The sequence below is a fragment of the Opisthocomus hoazin genome, chromosome 24, assembly GCF_030867145.1.
Source record: "Opisthocomus hoazin isolate bOpiHoa1 chromosome 24, bOpiHoa1.hap1, whole genome shotgun sequence".
NCBI lineage: Eukaryota > Metazoa > Chordata > Aves > Opisthocomiformes > Opisthocomidae > Opisthocomus > Opisthocomus hoazin.
Window position 1 is genome coordinate 6,849,519 of NC_134437.1, and position 24,612 is coordinate 6,874,130.

Sequence of the window (24,612 nt, forward strand, 5' to 3'; positions counted from 1 at the left end):
AAAAGCTGCTCCAAGAACAAGTAAACAGTCCCCCTCTTACGCTGTCTAACAGCCTTTTCCAAACATAAAAAATAAAGAATTGTTTGGAATCTTTGTGTTAAAAGCAACACATCTTGAAGTTTTACTCCACTGTTTCTCCGGCTGGAGGATACTAAGTCGTTACGCCAAAAAACAGTGTTGCTGTTGAGACGGCTGGTCTGGACAAAGGGTTTAAAAGAAATAAAATAAAACGGTAATAACTTTCCGAGACCTTGAAGAGGCATTTCTGTTGAGGTGATGGAAGTTCTCTGCCTATATTGCCTCTTGCTCTTTTAGGCATAACTACGTTGTCGGAAATTGTTCTGCCTGTTCTTTTTCAAAGAGCAATTTCCTTCGCTGTTGCAGACCAGGCAGTTCTTGCTTCCACGTTTGTAATAAAGCTTTCAGCTCGTGATGGTTTTGTGCTTCAAAGGTCTTACGGAAGGGTCACATTTCTTAAACCCTGTCAAAGAACCGACCGTCAGGCGTATGCAGCTGCAGTGTGTAACTTCTTCCACCAACCTAACGTTCACTTGTAGTTCCACTGCGTAGGCGGAAGAAAGTGCTGCGTTTTGTCCCCTACCTTGAAAATTTCCAGAAGAGGCTTAAGGAGACCTCAAGGAAATCGGTGTCGGTGTACACAGGGCTTGTTCTTCCCGCTGAAACCCAGAAGAAGTTGCTAGCGAGCTGAAATCTCATTTAATCAAAGCTATAAAATCAGTTCTCCCTTTTTGTGTTATTTCCATGTAGAGCTACACAATCTGATACAGCTCGATAGACGATAAAACTCAGTATATGGAAATCGGGTGTGCTTGTACAGCTTACAAAGCCAGTGAAACATGAGACCATGTTAGCTCTGATATATTTGAGGTTCTAGGCTAGCCTCTGTTCAACTAGTTTTACTTTCTGGGTCAGCAGAATTGGTAAAGGAGATCTCAACCTAGCCAGCTTTAGTCTGTGGTATGAATTACTGCTTCATTTTTGAATAGCATTAAGCAGTTATTCGAGGTAGAGATCTGCTGTTTCCCTTAAAGGAGCTGTTTAATAGATCCATTAGAGTTTCAGTATGCTAGCCTAGCTGTGACATGACGCTGTGACTATTAAGCCCCGGCTGATAATGCTTCAGAAATAAAATGTTACTAAATTAGTCAGGATTGCTTTTAAAGAGTAAAAAATTGAAATCCATTAAGCCGTGACTGAGGTCCTTTCTCCATTTTCTGTGACCCTGCTGCTGCCAAAATTTTAGGGTTGCTTGGAAAGGCATTTTGTCATGTAACCTGTATCTTGTGTCGGATTGCTGAATCTAGGCGTTTAGCTGTGGGGGGTAGATGGGAGTCCACCCTTTATCCTCTGCTTTGGAAGAAGGAAGGAAATTCTGAGACTTGAGCCTAAATTCTGCTAACAGTACTGGGATCCTTCTGGGAGATGTTTGGCTGTTGGGTGACAAGCTTACAAATAAACAAGCAAGGCCGTCGCCTTCTGACTCTTGGAAGGAAAAAGTGTTGCTCCGAGCAGTCGTGCTGCGCCTCAGCCTCTCTGGTACCTAAATGAGAAGTGCTTGCCGTTCCTTTTTTCGCTCTCGTTTTCTTGCTCACTCCCCTCCAGGTCACCAGCATTAGGAGGAGGAAGCTTGCAGCCTTTCCTCACTTTTGTTGCTGTTTACTGAGGTCACAAATAGTTGCAGTCAGGAAGAAGAGAGACCATTTTTTGGATGAGAATTTGAGATGGTTTTGCTAAGTTAGTTCTCTTGTATTTATTTTTAGCCGTAAATGGTAGGAACTTTTCCTACTGAGCAGCTAACTGAAGACTAAACTTTTCTTGGGGCGATGTTCTTGTTGACATTTTCTATTAAAAAAAAAAAAAAATCACGTACTGTAGCTGCATAAACTGAATCAGCATGGGAATCTCTAAACAGCAAACACAAAGATTTTTTTAAAGCACTGATTTCAGTGCCCCTAGACCTTAAAGGTTCTTAAAGGATTTTGTTTTGTGTGCAAGCAGTGATTGAAGGGGCTGCCTGAAAGATGCTCCATAACAAGCCAGAAGCAGTTCTCAGAATAAATAACAGGAGGAGGTGTGTGGGAAGGTGCATGGGGAGATGTTTTTGGTTTAAAATCCCAGTTTGCATTATTTTCTAAATATATTTAATAAGAGCTAGAGTGAAGTTACCCCTTCTCAGTAAGATCTCAGTAATATCTACTGACTGTTTTCATAGGCCTGTAATTTACAGAATTAACCTGTGCTTTTGACAGAACTTGGTAAGTTTTGAGTATAAGCACATCCTCAGTTTGGACGCTGAAAACAGCAAGGCTGTTCCATGATTTTTTTGGTAACGTGTTAATTTTGGTCTGGTTCAGCATACACTTGGCAAAGCTCTGGGAGCAGCAGCGAAGATGAAAGCAGCCCCGTACTTTAGCTGTGGGTTTCCTATGTGCATAAGACGATCATTAGCATGGTTTGGAAACCCAGGACTCAAAAACCTCATGGTTTCCTCTTCCAGATTTGAAGTTTCGTCTGGACTGTTTGGGGGACAGGATTACTATTTAATTTGGGTTGGGTTTTTTCTGGGGGTGGAAAGCGATCAGCATGACCCGCCGAGCTTCAGCGAAGTTAGAGCAATGCCTGGTGAGTTATTCCTGTCTGCTGTTTTGTGTGTAGCCTCATTGCAGAACTTCAAGATACTAAATGAGTATTTCATCGTGTTCCAAAACAGTTGCACTCTGTGCACAGAAGTAGCCGATCTGTGATACCAAACAACGTCCATGAAAGGAGAGTTGAGCTCACAAATGGTTGAAACCCAAACCGAGCTGCTTGTTATATTGCCTTTGTCTTGCATTGTTTTCCAGGTATTTTTCGTTGCCGTTTCTTGCTGCTCTGTTAAAATACGCCCTTCAATTTCCTGCCTGCTTTGTGTCAGATAAAAACCCAATCTGAGCGGCCTTTTTATCTCACATCACCCGAGTGGTTAGATGCCTGGTTAGACTGAGTAACCACAGGTTCCTGCGGTGGTCTCTCCAGTGCAGGCTTTTTCTTTTAGATCTCTAAAACATTCATGCTGTTCTGGGGGAGGTTGTTTAGTTTGGTTTGGTTTGGTTTGGTGCCCCCCTCCCCTGAATGCCGAATCCCTTGGAATCAATAATAAAGGTTTGGGATTTGCCTGCGTGATGTTAATAAATCTCAGGCTGCTTTCTGTTAGTTTTGTCCGCTCGGAAAGATGGTGGACAAGCTCTGTGTGTGTGTGACTTGTGATGAGCTTTAGTCCAGAAGTTATTTTTGCTTCGAACAAATTGTTTTGCAGTGCTGAAAGATTTTGTACATGTACTTTCCTGTGTGTTATGGAATCTCTGTATCCTGGTAACCACGGTGATTATATTCACGGACTCTTGTGTAGCTAAAGTGCCTGAAGATGGACAGGACTTGTTATCGAACCGTGTGGAGAAGTTGCTTACAAAATAGCCTGTCTCACTACTCCACCATACATGTGCTGTTGTCAGTGAGCCTTTATGGTATGACAGTGATAGATCATATTAACAGTCAGCTCAGTGCTGAAAGGTAGATCTGAAAGGAGACTCAAACGCTTTTTCCTAAGCGGAGCGAAACGCTATTAAATCGTAGCTGCTTTTCCTACGTTGTGTTTGCCCTGGCTGCCAAGAAGGCCAGTGGGATCCTGGGGTGCATGAGGAGGAGCGTGGCCAGCAGGTCGAGGGAGGTTCTCCTCCCCCTCTACTCTGCCCTGGTGAGGCCCCATCTGCAGTGCTGGGTCCAGTGCTGGGCTCCCCAGTTCAAGAAAGATGAGGAGCTACTGGAGAGAGTCCAGCGGAGGGCGACGAGGATGAGGAGGGGACTGGAGCATCTCTCCTACGAGGAGAGGCTGAGGGAGCTGGGCTTGTTCAGCCTGGAGAAGAGAAGGCTGAGAGGGGACCTTAGCAATGCCTCTCAATATCTGCAGGGTGGGTGTCAGGAGGACGGGGCCAGGCTCTTTCCAGTGGTGCCCAGCGACAGGACAAGGGGCAATGGGCACAAACGGAAGCAGAGGAAGCTCCAGCTGAAGATGAGGAAGAACTTCTTCCCTCTGAGGGTGACGGAGCCCTGGCCCAGGCTGCCCAGGGAGGCTGTGGAGTCTCCTTCTCTGGAGATACTCGAGACCCGCCTGGACGCGGTGCTGTGCAGCCTGGTCTGGGTGACCCTGCTTGGGCAGGGGGTTGGACTGGGTGACCCACAGAGGTCCCTTCCAACCCCTGCCATGCTGGGATTCTGTGATTCCAGTTGTCCAGGAAGGCAAAATTGCCCCGTGGCCTTTTTCTTCAGTAGTTTTTTAGTGTATGTGGAAGCATTAACTTGCACTGAAGTTGTCGCTGGCTGGCTCGCTAACAAGGCATCTTGAGTCTCTGTGGTTCACGTGCCCGAATAATTCATGTGGGAAGGCAGTAATTAGCCTTGCTGTGCAAGGCAGAATGATGACACAGATCGGAGCGATGAGGGGTTGAGGATTAAACCGGGCTGAGCCCACTGGCGGGTGACTTTAGGCGAGTCGCTTGACCTTGTGCTTTAGTTTAGCCCAGTAATAAATAGGTCTGGCCTCCCTGCGCTGTGATGCCTTAGAGTCACCCCGTGAAAAAACGTCCTTTAAATAGTCCCATCGGGAAGGAAGTGGGCAGAGGTGCAGCCGTCGAATTCTTCGCATGAAAATTGCTCCTGGTGGAAGGCAGCCTGGCTGATTCAGGGTATTTGGACCTACCTGTGCGCTGTGCAAGGCTTACTAATGGTGTAATAGTACTGCCCACCTCTTCTCTCACCCTGAGAGTTTTAGGGTAGCCCTTGGGGTAAGCAGTTCGGATCTCAGCCGTTCCACACCAGCTAGAGCTGTGAAAGCTTGAAGCCTATCGATTGATTTTTGAAGGACGCTGTTCTGGGTACAGCAGCGTTTGTTGGGGGAACGTTCCAGCTGAGTTGTTCTGAACTTTGTCTCTCCGGGGGTAGAAAAGAGGATGCCGAAGGCAACCACCGCTCACAAACATCTTCAGGAAGCCAAGACTGTGCTGAATCGTGGCTTTCCTGGATCTGATTGCTGCTCCCAGAGACCAGCTACCCACCAGTACTGCCTGCAGTGTTGCTTCCCCTGTCTGAGCGTCGCCGTTCCTGAGTGCAAATGTCTGACAGCCGGATTATCTGCCCAGTGACTCATGTAGGCTTGGTTTATGGAGCATGATAAACCAGAGGAGGAGGGGGAAATAATCTGCTACCTCATTAGTACAAATTCCAAGGGCAAAAGGGCTGCCCCGTGAGTCGCCGGACTTGGAAATCTTCCCTTTTCCCTGTAGAGAGGCAGGGGAAGGTGCGAAAACTGCCAGGAGCGCTTGAGGCTTCAGCAGCGTTTTGCTCTGTGTGATGCTGCGCTCGCTGTCGGCACGTAGGAAAGCACAGAGGTCACTGTCGCTGAGCTTCGGAGCGCGAGGCTGCGTGTCAGCCGTAGACAGCGGCGAGCCATATATACACTGCGCCCGAGCTAGCGCTGCAGTTCCTGCACTGGGTTCCAGTTTTCTGCTGGTGCAGAATCCTCCAGCACTAAAGTCAGGAAAGGACGAGCAGATGAGGACTCCACCCCTTCCAGCAAGTTAAAGTAAGCCAAAGACTGCTTTGCTGAGGCTTCTGCCATTGAAATTCAAAAGCAAACACAGGCTGGGTATTATCAGCTCGCACCAGATCTGCCTGCAGACAATAATTCTTCCTGTCTTGGACCCTTGCCCATGTGCATTATTGTAATTATCAGCAATTTAAAAAAAAAAAATAAAGCAATAAAGCTAGGATGAGCTGCTAGTCTGTAGATTTACTGCCTGCTGTGTCAGGCGTTCGTTAGCCTTCCTGGGTTCAAGCCACCTATCTGCTGAATTAAAGCAGGAAGGCAAGCGAAGGAAAACAAAGCGTGAAACACAATTTGAAGCACGAATTGAAAGCTCTGCTCGTGTTTACAAGGTGGAAATCCAAAACCAGGGGAATTTGAAGTATTCTGTTCAGAGGTTCTTGTGCAGAAAGCCCCTTTGCCAACCTCCCTCGCTTCTCGACTGCAGCGTTGGTTTCCTGAACACCAGCTTGCCCTAAACCGCTAATTTGCAGGTGATGTTCACAGCGATGAGCGTTAGGTTTCAGGGCTGGGCACATCGAGACGCGGGAATTCCAACCCAGCCGTTCTCCTTCCAAAAGCTTCAGCCTATCGCTTCACATCGGATGGCAGTGGTAGAGTTTGTGACTGCAACATCTCTTCCTGATTTATTTATGTATTTATTTCTTTTGCAAAAGGTTGGCCTCTCCTTGTGGAAGGAGAAATGCCCCTGAACTTCAGCCTTGCAACCAGCAGGAACGCGGGGTGTGCAGCCGGGCTTCCAAGCAGTCGCGTCCCTGCACAGATATACACGTACCGATTTTTCAGCCAAGGAAAGGGTGAGAAGTTAGAATATTCACACGTCGGAAAGCGGCAGCCATCAAGGGTTCTGCTCACAGGAAGGCTGATATGGTAGCAGGACTCATTTTTTGGTATCAAAGGAACTGTTAGGCTTCCTCGGTGGTCTTGATAGAGTTCAGTTTATGTCTTCCCTATCTGTGGATATTACACTGACGTAGGAAGAGTGGCAGTGCTGACACCCCCGTGTTGCGCTCCAGATAGAGTAGGAAATGTATTTTTTTAAACAAAATCCATAAAAACTTCTTTCTTTTGTTTTTTTCTTTTGTTTTTTTTAAAGTAAGTAAAGGTGGGAAGTGTAATTTGCCTGGATAGGGACGATGCTGAGCAACATGATCTGAAGTCCCTCAGGTTATGCATTCTGATTTAATAGGCAGTATTACTTTCGAGGGGCTTCGCTTAATTAAAAAGAACCAGCACAAGTTGTCTTTTGAAGTAGTGCCTGGCATTTTTTGTCAGCGTAGCAGCGAAGAGTTGCGGAATAGCTGTAGCTCTTCTGAGCAGGAAATCTGACCCGGCCTGCAGACAATCCTGCAAAAGGCAGTGCGTTTTCTTTGGAGGCAGTGAGTGCCCTCAGCAGCTATTAATCTGTGTTCTCTGGCCACCAAGTCAATGCAATTCACAATTAGAGCTTTTTTCAGCAGCTTATAAATTCTAGAGGCTGGAGTTTCAGTCTTAAAGCAAATTAATCTTCCGTGGTTTTATCCGGCCGGGGCTCCTCGCGTATTGCGGCGGAGGACGCCTGATGCAAAGCACGAGCGGCGCGAGCTTTCCTCGCAGGCTCTCGGTACTCTCAAGCCTCGCAGCCCTTCTGCCCTGTAACCAGGGGCCGGCATCTCTCGTCGTGCCGGTGCGACGGGAGGGCACGTGCCCAGCAGCTGACATGTTTGCACCAAATGCAAATTTGGATTTATTTTTTTTTTTAGAATCCAGAAATTCTGGGCTCCCCAGTTCAAGAAAGATAAGGAGCTACTGGAGAGAGTCCAGTGGAGGGCTGCGAGGATGAGGAGGGGACTGGAACATCTCTCCTACGAGGAGAGGCTGAGGGAGCTGGGCTTGTTCAGCCTGAAGAAGAGAAGGCTGAGAGGGGACCTAATAAATGCTTACAAATATGTGAAGGGTGGGTGCCAGGAGGATGCGGCCAAGCTCTTTTCAGTGGTGCCCAGTGACAGGACAAGGGGCAATGGGCACAAACTGAGGCACAGGAAGTTCCGTCTGAAAATGAGGAAGAACTTCTTCCCTCTGAGGGTGACGGAGCACTGGAGCAGGCTGCCCAGAGGGGTTGTGGAGTCTCCTTCTCTGGAGATATTGAAGACCCACCTGGACGAGGTCCTGTGCAGCCTGCTGTAGGTGACCCTGCTTCGGCAGGAGGGTTGGACTAGATGACCCACAGAGGTCCCTTCCAACCCTGAACATTCTGTGATTCTGTGAGAAGCGATATGCTGTGTGACCAGCTCTGTAGCAGAAATGAGAAGGGAATCTAAGGTGTCCTGGTAAACTCCCATCCACTCTGGTTTTGCTGGAATAAAGACTCGTATTCTGGCTAACCTGATCAAATGGGCAAGGTTACTGTGATGTCTGACCTCATGGAAAATTCAGAATCTAGCTAAATTTGACGTTTTGCCGATACCTTGGTGCTATAAAGGCAAGCTCTCAGGGACTCATTTCTATGAAATATAACAAACAGCAACTCTTCACAAAAGAGAAACTCCGATCACGCTGCTACCCTGAAGTCCCCAGCAGCATGCCAGAAGGCTTTCCTGGATAGCATTCAGTAGGGAGCTGAATAGACAGCATGCTCCGGAAGGTACGTTGTGATGAGGCTGAGCAGATCCTGGAAATCCAGGGCAAGGAAAATGGGTGTATTTTTCATGGTTGTGCCTTTTTGAACCTGAACTGCACTGTAATGCATACTCTTCAAGGGTAGATGTGAAATACTCCTGATTTTACATAAGTTGAGAGGAATTGCTATGTGGTGTTGTTCCCAGCGTTGAAGTAGAGGAACCCAAGAGAGCAGAAACAACTTAAAATCACAAAAAATCCTCCGTAAAGAACATCCTTGTGCTGTGTGGTGCCTATAATCTCTCTAGCCTTGCATCCCTCCTTAGAGATGGTAGATACTTGCAGGAAGAAAAGGTGTGACCCTTTTCTAGAGCATAGAACCGAGGCCTCCGGGTGAGTAAAGCTCGCTGATCAAACCCTCTGTCGCAAGCGGAAGAGGCTAGGAGTAAATAAAAGATTGGATACTCGGCCAGAGACACTTCCATCAGGGCAGAAGCAGATTTAGAGGTTTGAATTCCAGTGTTTCGGGGCTGTAAATCAGGCACTGCATGACAGGGTGAGGAATTTAACTGACATTGACTGGCCAGAGATTTATGTGTTTGTGGAATCAAATACTTCTTTGGTATTGGAAAGCCAAGTGGATTACAGTATTACACCAAAAGGCAGAGTGGAATTTATCATGAAACATCCTGTAAATGCAAGTGCCAGTGAGGAAAGCAATGGTTTATTTAACAGTCTTTTCCCAAGTAACATTCATCTTGCTTTCGGGTTAAGGATATATATTAATAGGATAATAGCTACTGAAATAATGTTCGCTGAGGACGTACACAACTGGATGAAATCTCTTCCATTATGTGTATGGTGCCTCTCCCGAGCTGTCTGCTTATTTAAGAGATTGAATAGCTGCTCCTCGGCACCAAAAGAGGCGGCTGCTTCCATTTATGGCTGCGAAATTCCCGAAGAAAATAACGTGCTGTCAGTTCGTTCATCCCTCTGCAATGTGGAACGGGTGAGTTCTCTGAAGCACTGAAGAGCTTAACTAAGGGCATGGCTTTATCCCAAGCTTCGTGCTGGCTGGCATGTTCCTCAACGCTGCTTTTGCAGAACGGTGCTTGAATGCAGCCTCGCTGACCTCGGGCATCGTCAGCCTGGGTGATCTGCTCTGATTTTTGGTACACCGAAGGCCATTGTGGAGAGCGACAGAAAAGGACTTTGTCCTACCAAACTCTTGTAGTTGATTTTCTTCACTGATTAAGTAGCAGGGTTAAAGGTGTGGCCTCATCACAAGGGTGATGTTTGCGGTGCCGAGTTTTCTCATTACAGGTAGGATGAGACAGAAGTGTGAAACTCTTGGTGGCTGGAGCGGATTGTCAGGGGTGGAAAACTGAAGCCCTCTACTCAAAAATCTCACCTTGCGGGTCCCGGGGTTAAAGATTCGACTTGTGCATATCAAAGTTCATTAACTTACTCAACCGTGCAATTCAAGAAAAGGCTTCTTCCATTTGATTAAAAGTGGTGAAATCAAGCGGGTAATTAGTCTCGTTTGTTCAGCTGCGAGTTGGGGCTGAGCAGTTCTGGTAGCTACGGCAACAGCACCCGACTGATATGCAAACTATGTGAGCAATCCGCGGAGGAGGAACGATACCTTCGCCACCGTGCCGAGGTGTCAGGCCGGAGGGACGGCGAAAATAAACAGGAGCTGGCGTCAGTATGTAAACAGGGGGTGGTCATGATTTCAGGAGGTCGGTATGTGTTTGAACAGGAGCTTTGCTCCTGCCAGAGCTGCTGTGCACGGGTTGCTGATGGATGTTTGTGCCGCTCGGGATGGAGCCTGCACCTCGCCTGCTTATGCAGTTACCTTGTTTTGCTGCGTGCTTGTGGAGTTGGCTTTGAAGAACCCAGATTCCAAGCATGGGCGATGCTAATGATCCTCCAAGCCTTTCATAACATGTATATTTTATTCTCTTTTGATGCGCCGTATTGTTCTCGCAAGGGTTAATGCTTGATCGTGCATTTCTTTTTGTTCAGAGTTCAGCTCGGTGCTTGGATGTGGTTGCGGTGTTGTCATAAAACAAAATTGCGCTGCGGATTGTTTCCTTCAACACGTCAAGTCTTGTGCTCTCTGGAAAGTGGTGGTTGGTACCAAAGCGGTGTGTGTTTGGAGAAAGATAAAGAGACCCTCCTAGAAAATTCGTGTGTTTAGAGAGTTATGGGGGATCATTCCGCATCTGTTTGCCCTTCTGAAACGATACAGCAGTGAGGAGGGCGATGCAAGAGCCCAGGTTTCACCAGGTGGGCTCGGGCAGCGCCTGTCAGAAGCACGTGTTCATTAAATGCGTTGATGGCTGAAAGAACGAAGTTATTGCGCCCTGTTACCCAGCCTCCGAGTATTCATCAGAAGTCCTCCTGTACCTGAAGTGTGTAACTGTCTCCTCTCCGTCAGAGCAGGGTACAGCAGATGTACCTACGCTGAGCTTCACAGTGTGTAGGAACCGGGGAGCGTTTCATTACCGGGGCACTGATGCCGGTATCTGTTAGGTACAGTTCAGTATTTCATTGCTTTGTGATCTGTGCTGAGATTTGCTCCGGTGAGCATCTGGTGGGTGAAGGGGTGAGAGTCAACAGAATCACAGAATTGTAGGGGTTGGAAGGGACCTCTGTGGGTCACCCAGTCCAACCCTCCTGCCAAAGCAGGGTCACCTACAGCAGGCTGCACAGGACCTTGTCCAGGCGGGTCTTGAATATCTCCAGAGAAGGAGACTCCACAACCTCCCTGGGCAGCCTGTTCCAGTGCTCTGTCACCCTCAGAGGGAAGAAGTTCTTCCTCATGTTCAGATGGAACTTCATGTGCCTCAGTTTGTGCCCGTTGCCCCTTGTCCTGTCACTGGGCACCACTGAAAAGAGCTTGGCCCCATCCTCCTGACACCCACCCTGCAGATATTTGTAAGCAGCCGCTTGTGTAAGACTTTCTCTTAAGTAATGTGCAGTTGAATGGCTCTTCAAGCTCAAGGCGTAATTTTTCTCAAGTTGGGATGTGAATTTATGCTTTTGTGTCTGCAGTTGGGCTTGCCCCCCAAGCACTAGCCGTGGGTTCAGCGCTAAACAATCCTTGACCCTTTGGGTGGTGGAGTGTCTTATCTCCAGGTGGTGATTCCCTGTGTCAACAGGGAGGGGGAAAAGTGGGCTAATTAGGATGGAGTTAGTTTTTTCCCCGATACCCAGCAACTGGGAGCTGGGCACAGGGGTTGTCCAGTTGAATTCTTCTCTTTGCTGCTTTATTTGCTTTAGGCACTACACGTATTGATATAAGTTGATGGGGGTCTGCGGGCAGTAGGGAGTGACCGGTGCCCACGGTAATGTCTGCATTTTTGAGTGCTGGAAAGGTGAAATATGAAGGCAGGGCTGGTGGCCGAGGGTAGTGCTGCCTGCCAGGAAAAAAGCAGCTTAGGGGCAGCAGGGCCCTTTGAAGCCTCTGTGTATTGCTGTGTCTAAGCTGCCTTGTCTTGAGTAGCTGAAATAGATTTCATTCCCCTAAACACCTTAAAGAGCTTGCGATTTTGGAGTTCATCTGGTTTTTGCCTCATACCTCCTCTTTTCTTTTTTTCTTTGACAACAGCGAGTAGTTATGTAGGGAGAGGATGTTCAGCTCCCGGCATCCACTCAGTCTTTTCAGAAAAACCCCAACTCTGCAATTGAATTTAATCCCCTTTTTCTTCTTTTGGTCAGCCAGCAAGGTTTCAGAAAGGGAGCCTGACCTTGTTTTCATTGATCGGTTTGCAGTTTGACCCGAACGTGGGGCTGGGTTTTTGTCTGCTGGCGCAGGGGGGGAATGAGAGACAGCGGGCGGCGAGGAGCTGGTTGCAACAGCTACGTTTTTCTGACTCAGCAGAAATCATCTTTACTTGTAGGTTTGGGCAAGAAGCTTGGGTGTTTCTGTCCCAAGTGTTTGAAGATTTCAGGAGGAACACATGGCTTCGAACTCCGAGCAGCATTCTTGCAGTGGGAAGCAGTCGTTTTATTAGTAGTAGCAGTGTATGCCTTGTGTATAACCTCACAGAAGTGTCCTGCCAAAAGTTATTAGTATTAGTTCTTTATCTTCAAATATGGGTTGAAGTTTTTCAGACATTTGTTTTAGCCTTTGTGGGCGCAGCCTTGAAGAGTGAATTACTCTTGTTTTTTGTTTTGGTAAGCTGTTGTTGCAATAATAAAAGCAGAGTCTGGAAAAACAAACACCTTGCTGGTGAAAACTTGGTGTGGGCTCACCAGCTTTAAGCAACATGGTTACAAAATAGGTTTGCAAGCCCCCACTGCTAATCCGGATTAAGCGGGAGCTCTCTGAGAAGATGCCAGGGGGTTTCTGGTTCTCTGAGTTGTTCTGCTTTCCATCAGATAAAGCAATCGACGTGTTTTGTTTTCGTTTGTCTTCGCAGGCGCTCGCAGCCAACGCTGGGACAGGGTTTGCGGTGGCAGAGCCTCAGATCGCCATGTTCTGCGGGAAGCTAAATATGCATGTGAATATCCAGACTGGGAAATGGGAACCTGACACTTCTGGGACCAAGAGCTGCTTTGGAGCGAAGGAAGAGATTCTGCAGTACTGCCAGGAGGTGAGTTTTTCTCTGTGATCCTGAATCTTCGCTGCTGCGAAGGAATTGGATTCCAATTTAGCCATTTAGTTGCAAATGAACCCTGCGAGGGGTTAGCTTGCGTTTGACTAGCTCAGTTCCCTGAGCTGTCTCACTGCACTGCCCGGGAAGAGCAGGGAGGACGCTGCAGTGGGATTTAGGAGCTACCCCTGATTTAGACCAGCTTACGCTGCCACAGAAGGTGACTTGGTCTGTAAGTCAGAGAGGTATCCCTGTCTGTGTTTGCGTGGGTTTCTTCATGTGTTCTGCCTCTGAGCCAGCTAACCGGCATCTGTTCCGTCTTGGGCAAAATGGAGCCTGACACCTGTTCTAATTAGAATGTGGCTGTGTTGTTCTCAGAGATGCGTTCAGATCGGCCAGAATACTAGAAAAATATTCCCATCAAAATGTTGACCATGTTTTTAGGCTCCCCATGCTCATTGTAAAAAAAAAATAATGTCCTTTTGGTGTGCTTCAGGTACACTGTAGCATATTGGCCTTGGTAAGTGTTTTTAGTTGCTCCTCTGAGGTGGGAGGCACGTGAGATACTACAAGGAATGGGTTTTTTAAATGGGAAAGTGATAGAGCACACCATGTCTGGACTGGAAAATGTTTAAAACTGTTTTGCAAGGCTGATATAACTGGGGCTACATTTGATTCACGTAGCGGAAGCCTAAATATAAGTCAGTATCCGGACTTGAGAACTCGAGCAGGACACAGGGATCGTATTAATCCACCGTCAGTGGAGCAGGCACAAGGAAACCTGAGGAGGTGGGTCCATCATTAGCTTGACAAGTGGCGAGAGTCTGAAGGCGTTACTGAACCCTGTGTGTTGGTGATTGCCCTCTTGCAGAGGGAATCGTGGTGCACCAGACGGAACAGAACAGGTAAATGCTTCTCCGCTACCTCGCAAAGCCGGGCTCCTCAGCTTGATGCTGATGAAGGCTCTTGCCCCAACCTGGCTTTCTCCTGCCGCAGAGAAGCGATGACATGTTCTGTTTCTCAAGCCTGATGTGACAAACGGCTGGGGGCTTTTTTATGTCTTCAGCTGTTGTAAGCTTGATCCAGGAGAGAATGTGTGTCCGTGGGCCAATGTGAACTTGTTTTTGTGTAGAGAATCAGCCTTGCTGCTTCTGGTTAGGAGCCACTTTGCACATTCTTTGTCCTTTCTGGAGAGAAACCTCTCTCTGCATCTTGTTGAACAGATGTATCCAGACCTCCAGATTACGAACGTTGTGGAAGCCAACCAACCCGTCAGCATCGACAGCTGGTGCAAGCGAGGGAAGAAGCAGTGCAAAGGCCACACTCATATAGTCGTACCCTACAAGTGCCTGGGTGAGTGCGTGCTGGGATGTGTTGGTGCATTCTGGTGGGAGGAGCAAAGAATTGCCTCCTGGCGTCTTACGGGGTTTATGAGGCTTCTCTCAGATCAGGTTGCCATTTCCACGTCCAGCTTCCACTTAAGCGTTTTTATTTCCACAAGATGGAACTCTGCCTTTCTCGAACGGATCGACAGCTTGATAACAGCTGTGGTGGAATAATGGTGCCTGGCGTGAAAAAGAAATCCCCATTCTCTCTGCAACTGCCATAAAAACCTGAAGGCTATTGTATTTGAGTATCACAAAGACATTGGGACTTAATACTCTGATCCTATTTTTGTGGAGCTTTAATATTTTGTTGCCTTGGAGACTTAAATGCTCAGTGTGTTCAGGCTTCCTGCTTTGGTCTTGGCGAGAGATCTCTATTCTATTTCAACGACTATATTTAAACTTCGCTGTTTGAAAGAGGCCCTGCTTCTTGCAGCTGGATCCCACGTCCCCACTTTGAACTGTGAAAGAATATGAGCTAAACTGTGATGGATTTCATGGTGCTTTCCAGAACCTGTCCACCCGCTTGTATCGGGCCGCGTGTTTAGCTCGTTTACCTTGCGGCTTTTGACCTGTAGCCTGTGCCTGACACTCTGCTGCACCGCATGGGTGCTTACTAGTAAGCTTAGTCTCAGCTGGCTGAATCTCTTTTTGGTTATCCACTGGAAAAGACTTGTTTTGCGAGAAGGCTTGTGCGGTCTCGGAGAGCCTGATTGCTGGGAGCGTTTGAGGGGAATCGGTTTTCGTAGTTCGTGTCCGTATCTCAGGTGAGCGTGTGGTTTGACACAGGAGGACACAAGCAAGTCTGCAGAACCGTGAGGGTACAGTCCTCCTGTACATAATACCCTCTGCTAGACGGGATCAGAAAGCGCTTCGTAAAAAAGGCAGCGTGGTGTGGGTGCGTCCTGGGTGAAAGACGTGAAAGTTGGAGTTTGAGAAGCAGCCAAACCCAGCTGATTATACTGAGAACTTGTGGAAATAAAGATGAAAGCAAGACCTCTGGATTTATGAGGAGTCATCTCTTTTAGAAATAATCCTCCCCCAAGCCTATTCTCCAGCTGAAAAATAAGCTGATTTTAGTGGCACTGCCCTAAAATTTGATAAGCGCTAAACTATCTGTTAAAGTTTGTGATTAGCGTCTTGCACAATGTTCTTGACTTGTTCGGCCCAGCCTGCGAGGCAGCCTTGGTCTTCAGAGCCGAGCTGCAGGCCGGTGGTCTGTAGATGCATAAAACACCTTCTCGTTGACTTCAGCAGTCCGCAGATGGCCTGCTGTAAATGGGTGATGTGTTTCTCTGGGGTACATATGACTTTTTGATTCTCGTTGAACCGTGTTTTTGTGTTGCCGTTCCTGCTTGTGTCTCCCTTGCTGCCTTAAAGCACAGGCTATCTTGAGGTAGGCTCTTGCTGTCATACCACGTTTAACCTCCTCCTGCCTCCCCCCACCCGTGAAAGCCCTTTTGTATTTCAAAGGTGAAGGGGGGAGGAAGAGGAGAACCCATTAGCCCTCTCACCGAACTGTAAAAGAAAGGTGACAAAAGGCTGATGGGAGCAGGGCTGAGCTTGGTGAGGTGTGAAAAGGCAAACTGCTGGCAGTTCTGGCTGAGCTGCTGGGTGGCATGGGAACACCTCTTACGTCTGCTCTGATCTGAAAAGGGAGAGGATTTTGCTATTTGGATAGCACTGGCCATGAGTGGGGAAGGTGTCCATTGATGTGCAGCATGTAAGGGTTTTCCAGTTCGTGGGTGGACTGGGAGAACCTTCTGTGTGTCTCACGTGACGGTGCTAGGATTCAGTGTTTTTCAAAATAGCTGTGTAGTGGCTGGGTTTTGTTGCTGATTAGGGCATTTGATCAGTTTGAGTCTTCTCCCTTCAGTTCCCAGAACCACACAGTCTCTTGATTTTAGAGTTTGGTCGGTTTTAGCTTGGTTATCAGAAGCATTTAAACCTCTCCTGAGAGGGAAGGAGGAAAGATTATTAACTCCAAATTCTGTCCTGTTTTGAGATAAGAAAACGGGGAACATGATTTCTCTGTTGTGTCTATTAGTTTAAATTTTTAACTAAATGAACAGGGATGATGAATGCTAGTTGATTTCATTATCTTGCACTGTCATCAGATAATTTGTCCCTGAACTCTACTTGACTTGGTTATAGTGCGTAGGAGAAGTGTCCGTAGCCTTTGGTATCAAGACTAAGGGGCTGCAAAAAAATTAATCACGCAAAATACTAAAATTTATATAGAAAAGATAGTGTCGAAGATTGGTTGGACAAACAGTTCTGCTCCCTGGAGACTCTGTGAGAAAAGGCCTTTGACTTAAAAAGCTTTTCTCAAATGTTAACAAATGACTCCTTAAGCTGCCAGTCATACGTGCAGAGGGTGGTGCTTTGAAACACTGGGACTGAAGATCTTTTCCTGGCCTGCTCAGAGTATCAAGATATCTCCCTATTTTAAGATTACTGGATGTGGCATTTAAATCTGCAAGGAAGAAAAATCTCAGCTTGGAGAAAATCTCACATTCTGGATGCCAGTGGCAGTGTTTGTTAGGACTTGAGGGCTACGCACAGAAAGTAATGCTCGTATAGTTCTGATACCAAGCTGAGTTGTGGTGGAAATGGAGGCTAGATAGCTTGGAAGTCCAACTAATAACACAGTCTGTAGAGCAGATGGATTCTCTCTCTCTCCTGCCTTCCTCAAAAGCAAAAGTCTGGTTTTAAGATGGTGCCAAAACTTCATCATGCTGGTGAGGCTGTGGTTATCTCGATGTTGGAATGCAGTGCATTTGCTGACTCTGCTTCTGCTTTTATTGGGGGGGGGGGGGGGGGGTAGAGGTTTTTTTTTCCCAGCTCTGTGTGTTTTTGGTTCAGGCTGTCCGAGTCAGGGAATGTACTGCAGTCGGTCCTGAATTAAACCATCTGGAAACAAAACCAAACCAAACCAAACCAGACTTGCTCAGACGCCCAGATACTGAAAACATAGATAACACTCGTGGCACCTAAAACTTTCCAAGCTGTTACAGCAGCAGACAGCGTGAACCAGCTTTGATACGACGCAGCTCGTTTAGAAATGGATGATGAAGTGGTTTGAAAACTTCCGTGTGCAGATGCAATCTTTTCCAAGATTTGCATGAAATCTCTCTGGTCAATCCTGTCTGTTCCACGAACAACTATTTATTAACTGGCATGGTAAACTTTGCCTTCGGTACAGCCTTAGGGTTTGCATAATGTTTCAGCCATCAGCCCCTACTCCTGTTTTTTACCTTGGAAGCTCCAAGGCTCCGTTTTTCTGTAAATGTTCAGAGGTAGCTGCTGATCTGGCCTGTCCCCACTAGGAATGTACCAGACTTAAGGCACTTGCAACGAAGGGTCCTTTGCTGGGACTTCTGCTGCTGGCTTTGTTTTCTGCTGGGAGCCGGATGCGTGCGGTGGGACGAGCGACCTGTGGACGTTTCTTGTTTTTCAGTGGGCGAGTTCGTGAGCGATGTCCTCCTGGTGCCAGAGAAGTGCCGGTTCTTCCACAAGGAGCGGATGGGGGTGTGTGAAAGCCATCAGCACTGGCACACGGTGGCGAAAGAGGTAACAGGAACGTTTATGCTGGCTCTGTCTGCTTGGATGCTTGTAGTGTTGGAGCACAACAGCGTTTATCGCTGGGGTCTGTTATTGCTGTGTTGCAGCCTGCGGACTGAGGCAGAGAGCAATGAAATAAAAATGTAAAAGTACCCCAGCGACTGAAAAAACCTGTGTAGATAGCAGAGCTACTCTTCCCTCGTGAAAAGCTGTCCTAAGTACCTTGCCAAAGACCATCCTCTAGGAGGGAGCTGGGAGCTGAAATCAGGTCTTTAGGATATTGCTTCAACCAGCGGCTCGTCCGTCTTTCCAGGGTAGAGAGCTACAGCGCTCAGAGGATGCTTCCGATTTTTCTTGCACATTTTGCGTTAATGTACCTGCTGCTGCAGGGGATTTGGTTGGCAGTGCTTGCCTGGGGACAGTCTGAGTTCCGTGGTGACTGATTAGTGGAGGTTTTACATAAGAGATGGATTATCTTCTCAGAATAAATCTAGCCCGTGGGCTTTTTTGTGGTGGTGGTTTTTTTTTTTTAATCTGACTAGCAGAAATGTTGCAAATTCTCTGCACGCCCATTTGAGCTGGGGGTAATAAAAACAAGAGCGTATGCACAGATTTTACATTTTGTAGAAACAGCAACCCGATGTTTAGTTGTGATTCTGCTCGTAAAAATGAGGTTAAGGGTGCGCCAGTTAAACTTCCTATTTCTTTAAAATCCCAGGAGCAAAAACCCGTCTAAATAAAGCTGTGCTAGAGAAATAGCCTTTTCATTTTGGATAAACTTGTTAACGTCTAGCAAATATAAAAATCGCTTGCTTTCAGCATAGGTGGAGAACTTTTCCAGAAATACTTGGCTCATTTTACATCTGTCGTGGAACAAAGCAGAACACAAAGGGTTCTGATGTACATAATACAGCCTTTCTTACCTCATTCTTTTCTGGGGCACCTCAAAGCCATATATTTCCTTCGCTTAAGCGAAGGGTATAGACATAATGTCTAATCACAGTTTGCATTTGGCTTTTTCTTGAATTATCTGATTGATTTTCATCTACAGCATGTTAAAAGAATCTTGACACAAAGTCCATTTAAGCGATTATTCACTGACTCCAATGTAAAGTTTAATAGATAAAGCTTAATGAAATGGCCAGCCCAGAAAAGCAAACAGCAGTTCTGTTGCTTTCAAGTGCTCCCTCCCTTGAGTTGGCACGAAACTTCTAGCTATTTTTCCTGAACGTAGCCAGGCTGACAGATTGTCAGGGGCTGGGGGGTGTTGGACACGTTAACACCAGGAAGCACTGCACGCCTCCGAATCCGGAACTTTTCTGGGGATTGTGCTTAAGCTCACGTTTCAAATCCATTTTCCTTTGATATTTAGACTGAAGTCGTGTGTTGCTGTTGTCTTTTTTGCTGTGAAATGTAGACCATTGGTGGCATCTTGGGACCTATGGTAGGCAAACTTTGATCCAAAGCAAGAGCGTGCTGCTAAACTGACGTGAATGGGCTCCTCTTCCAGGCCTGTCTGACAGAAGGGATGATCCTGCACAGTTACGGCATGCTGCTGCCCTGTGGAGTAGACCAGTTCCACGGAACAGAATATGTGTGTTGTCCTCAGACGAAGGTTGTGGATGAGGCGCTGTCCAAAGAGGAAGAGGATGAAGACGAGGATGAGGACTATGACCTTTATAAAAGGTAGGGTTCTTATCGGCATAGATGTTAAAGAGGGCAGATTTAGAATAGATACCAGGAAGAAATTCTTCCCCATGAGGGTGGTGAGGCCCTGGCACAGGTTGCCCAGAGAAGCTGTGGCTGCCCCCTCCCTGGCAGTGTTCAAGGCCAGGTTGGATGGAGCTCTGAGCAACCTGGTCTAGTGGAAGATGTCCCTGTCCATGGCAGGGGGGTTGGAACCGGATGATCCTTAAGGTCCCTTCCAACCCAAACCATTCTATGATTCTATGTGAAGCTGCTGTATGTGAATATTTCACACAGTGACTCTTTTATGGGCGAGGATTGAAATGAGAATTTCCATGCTTTTGAGTTTCCCCAAGGAGTCTCCTGAGCCTGAAAAAGCCTTGCAGAAGGACAAATGGCTTTGCACAGCTCCTGTTACTGCAGGAGCTGAACAGCCCCCCTCCCTTCATCCGCAGACAGTCAGAAAGGCTGTCTGGTTGCTACAGTCCCCCAAATACGGTAGGCTTTTGCATATTGAAAAGCAGCTGATGAGAGAATACAAGGAAACTCCCAATAAGTCAGGGGCGTGGAGAAGCTCTGCCTCTCATAGCAGGCGTGTCTGTAAGGAGCGAAGTCCCGTTGCTGCCGTTGATGGGGCTGATCAATAGCCAGTACATTTATTTTTCCCATCTCCTGAGATTCTAGACCAATTGATAAGAGAATCATTATTCTGGTACGTCAGAGGTTGGCTGCGAAGTGATTAGCCTTAACTTTTACCCCCTAACTGAACTGTATCCCTTCAGCGAGTTCCCTACAGAGGCAGGTGTAGAAGACTTCACAGGAACAGCCGTGGAGGAAGATGAGGATGGAGAAGACGAAGGCGAAGAGGAGGAGGAGGAGGTGGTAGAAGATCGTGATTACTATTATGATAGCTACAAAGTTGACGATTACAATGAAGAGACCCCCACAGAGCCTAGCAGCGACAAGGCTGTTCCCGAAAAAGAAGTCAGCAGCGATATGAAATGTAAGACGCGTTCTAGCCTGGAGGCCTCTTGCTTCCCTGCGAGCGTTCTTGGTGGCTGTCAGTTGGTGACGGGTTTTCGATCAAGTCAATAAACACCACTTGGAAGTTTTATTTGCCAGAGAAGTTAGCAAACAGAGGAAAGCTGATGATGCTTATGTTTCAAGTGTGGAAATTAACTCTCGAGAGCACGGGCCATATGTTTCCAGATAAACAGCAGCTCTGCTGGCAGGAAGCCCGGTGTCTGGCGCGTTGCACGAGCACCTTCGTGAAGGTGCACTGTCGAGTCAGAAAACCGTACGTGCATAGGCTCATTTTGAAAAATCTTAGAGGAATTTGGGGTACACTGAGAATTTGAAATCATAGTTTTGGGTGGTTACCTTGGAATTTGTGTTTTATACCAGCTTAGGAAAAGGAAGCTTAAAATGGCGGGCCGTACTCTGCAGAGGGTGGCATAAAGGTGCCATCTGGCCTCTTAAAGCTGAGAAAGATACATGGTGCTGCCTTAATAGCCTTCACATAAACCCTTCTCTGATGAAAGAAAGTCAGCCAACGCAGTTGGCCCACTTTTATTATATGAGCAATATATACTTAGTGCAGTAGTAATCTATACTATACTTGTGGTAGCTTTTGTTAAGTGGTGGGTGCCATTGCAGAGGGCATCTGCTGATGGTGTGGTGCCTCAGCGTTCTACGGTGCCCTATACTTTACGTGTAGAAGTGTCTGCAGAGGAAGGAGGAGGGGAGAGGGAGTGAAATTCAATTAGCTACAGATCACTGAATCATTGCCAGCAGTTCTTGCATCGTTTTGGTACAACGCCAGCATGCTGCAGATAATTTTACTCACTGAAACAAGGCTTAGCTCCTATACGTACAGGGCTGTTAGAGATCTGCAGGTGTTGAAACAGGCTTGAAACAATGTGGTTGGGGTGTCTGTTTTGGGGGTACACAGCCTTTTTTCCCCCTGAAGTACCACAAACAGTTGCTAACTTACGCGCCGTAGCTGTTCTCTTGCCTCAGAATAGCCCAGCTGCTTGTATTCCCTGCTGCTTGTGAAGCAGTCCACGTGCCGTGGCTACCTGCAGTTTCAGTATTTAGCATATAGATGTTGCAAAACCGAAAAACCTAGCAGCTGAGATTGCCATGGCGATCGTGTTCCTTTTGCTTAGCCTGCCTTTTCACTTGCTCGTACACCTCGCCTTTAAGATGTGAAGTGTCTGTCCAGGCAGAGCGCAGCGGAACGGGGCATCTTTGAACGCTTTAAGCGGCCCTGATGGGGTTTTCTTTCCATCATGTTGGTTTTATGCGGTGGAGGCCCTACCCCTGGGACACCCGAGGCGTAGTGCTGTGGCATCAGCAAGACAGATCCTTGCTGTTTCAGCCTCTAGCTGAGGAGGAATCGCTCTCAGAGATGAGCGCTCCGTGCTGGGACCACCGCTCGGGTAGCCCGCTGCTGCGCCTTGCGATGGATGCTTCGCAGTGTTAAACCCCCCTCCCAAAACTGACAGAAGCCCTTTGGTTGGTGAAGCAGCGATGCTGAGGCCGGCGCTGGTGCCCCAGAAGGAGGTGTGAACTAGAGGCACCGCTGCTCTGTGTAAGTCGGTCGGCGAGGCCTTGTGCTCCTCACTAGCTCATGTTCTAACCCGTCTCCACACAGCTGTCTGCTCCCAGGAGGCGATGACAGGGCCCTGCCGGGCTGTGATGCCTCGTTGGTACTTCGACCCTAACAAGAGAAAATGCATTCGCTTTATATATGGAGGCTGCGGAGGCAACAGGAACAATTTTGAGTCAGAGGAGTATTGTATGGCTGTGTGTAAAAAGATGAGTAAGTCCTGCCTCCCTCTGGCCCTTGTGCGGCTGGCCTCTGTCTGTCTGGCGTTTGGTGTCTCCTCCTCCTTGCCTAGGTCGAGGGAGGGTACGTGTGTAGCTCGTCCCTTTGGTTCTGGTGTCTGCAGCAGTTCTGTCTGTCCTTTTGCAGCAGTCTCCTCTTGTCTCCGCTTCTCTGGGTCTGCAGGGTGAGCTTTCCAGGGGAAGGTGGCTCTCGGCGTGTGCTGTCTGTGCTCACCGCTGGCTTGCAGCTCTTGCTGAGGGCTGGCTTGTCATCTTCCAGATCTATAGCAGGGACCGGGGGCTGTCTCTAACCTCTTGTGAAGACACAGAGCTTGCCTGTTTGCACAACTGGGTTTTTTTCCAAGTACATGGAAGCAAGCATTTGCTTTCCCCGGTCGTGTTACCGTGCGTATGTGTGACCAGCTGGTCCTGAAAAGCAGGCTGCTGCTCACCATTCTCCTGGTAGTGGGCGTCTTCTTGCTATTGTATTTTGGGGAAGATATCAGAGAAGTGGCACAGAAATCAGATTCCCACTTTCAGCTCGGTTTGAAGCACGAATCGTGACTCAATCCCTGCATTTTTGAGAGCTTGAGGTTTTTGGCACCAATTTCAACTGGCTTTTATGTCAGATGATGAAACTACCAAAAACATTTTAACCTTCTTATTAATCTTATTGTTGAACTCCAGCACTTCCACTTCAGCTACCATTAAAGCTTTTTTGAAAGGCTTTTTGTGTTATCTGGGGCTTGGCAGTCTGACTATGCAGCCATAATCCTGTTTACCAAATGGCCTTCATGCAAGTGCTTTAGATCGGGCTGATCTAACTGAAGTGGTGAAAGAAAAGATGCGGATGTCAGGAGCTTTTTGTACAAAAGTTTGTCCTGTTCCAGAGGGATGTGAGGCTGGAAAAGAGAGTCCTCTGTGTCCCAGCTTGGTTCAGAAATGCCACGAGCAGGCCCGGAATACCGTGCTGATCTGACATTGCCCCTTGCATGCCGTAGTTCTTTCCCCTTCTTCCCTCCTTCCCTAGTTAGGGTAAAGGTTTGTGGATTCAGGTGCGTGCCAGCCTGCGAGGTAGATTTTTTTTTTCTGAAGCATGCTGTCTTTCAGTGACGTGTTGGAGGTTTTGTCCCCACTCATATTACTAAAAGGTTTGACAGGTTGCCTTAATTTTCCCTTTCTGCCCTCCCTCTGCTCAAGGGCAACAACGCAGTGCATCGTGTTTGCTGTAGATCCTTTCAGAAAGGGCTCTGGCATGTGCAGTTTCTAAAACTGTAGCACAGAAGCGTGGTTCAGCGTCTCCTAAACTGCCCTGTGTGGAGCACAGAGCCCCTGTTGTGGATTTTGCAGATGCTTGAAACTGTCGGTCCTGAAATTTTATTTCTCCCCATGTTGGATTTGAATGTCTTAAAGATACAAACCGTCCAGTTTATTGGACCAGTCAGTTTGTCACACTGAGCCTCCTTCTGTGGCTGTCTCGTCTGATATCGTTGCCTGTTAGTCTTGCATGGTGCATCTGGTAGGGAAGGTAGGGTTGGAGTGTAAAATACCGGGTAGTGTTTTGTGCAGATTTATTGTCAGGCTCCCTAATCATATTAATGATGTCTGGAGCCAGCTTGTCAGCGAACAGCTAATGCACAAAATGGCATTTAAACTATCCAAAGCCACTGTGAAAGGGAAGAGAAAACAAGTCCTTTATTCTGCAATCCAAGTCATTCTCTTGCTGGAGCTGAATAATGCTCGTCTCAGAACTAATGCGAAGACCGACCAGGTGCTGGTTGCCGCAGTGCTTTCCTGTGTTTTGGGGATGATGTAACTAACTGGTGGTGTGCAGTAAATTGGCAGCTTAAAGATACCAAAATGGACTCCTGGTAGGTGGCGGGTTCACTAAACTCGGCCTGCCAGATTGTTAATTATGCGGGCATGGAGATTCCTCTCCCTACCTGTCCTGTGCAATCCAGGATGACGGGTTTCCGAACCTCCACTCACCTTTACCCTCTCCTTGCAGTGCCGACTGACGATGTGGACGTCTACTTTGAAACCCCAGCCGATGACAACGAACATGCCCGCTTCCAGAAGGCGAAGGAGCAGCTGGAGGTCAGACACCACAACCGCATGGACCGGGTGAGCGTCTCGCTTTAGTCTTTAGTGCTCCGCTGCGTAGCTGCTGCCCGTGCTTTTCTGGACGGGTGGGTGGTGAACTGACTTCCTTGCCAGTCACCAGCCTTCTGCGTGATTCTTGCAATAGGACCACGCTGTGGCAGTTAGATTTTTATTTCTTCAAAGT

General features: G+C 47.6%; 1 protein-coding gene across 4 annotated transcripts in view; it reads left to right on the top strand.

Moving 5' to 3' along the window:
- Nucleotides 1-24,612, top strand: part of APLP2 (amyloid beta precursor like protein 2) — a 50,700-nt gene that overhangs the window by 11,917 nt on the left and 14,171 nt on the right. For 3 of the 4 annotated variants that reach the window (XM_075442569.1, XM_075442568.1, XM_075442570.1), the window contains exons 2-8: nucleotides 12,688-12,861; nucleotides 14,085-14,214; nucleotides 17,707-17,819; nucleotides 19,321-19,496; nucleotides 20,279-20,499; nucleotides 22,153-22,320; nucleotides 24,334-24,449. In XM_075442569.1, coding sequence (XP_075298684.1) covers nucleotides 12,688-12,861; nucleotides 14,085-14,214; nucleotides 17,707-17,819; nucleotides 19,321-19,496; nucleotides 20,279-20,499; nucleotides 22,153-22,320; nucleotides 24,334-24,449 — 1,098 coding nt within the window. The remainder of the gene's footprint in view (nucleotides 1-12,687; nucleotides 12,862-14,084; nucleotides 14,215-17,706; nucleotides 17,820-19,320; nucleotides 19,497-20,278; nucleotides 20,500-22,152; nucleotides 22,321-24,333; nucleotides 24,450-24,612) is intronic. The other variant, XM_075442571.1, reaches the window with a different exon arrangement.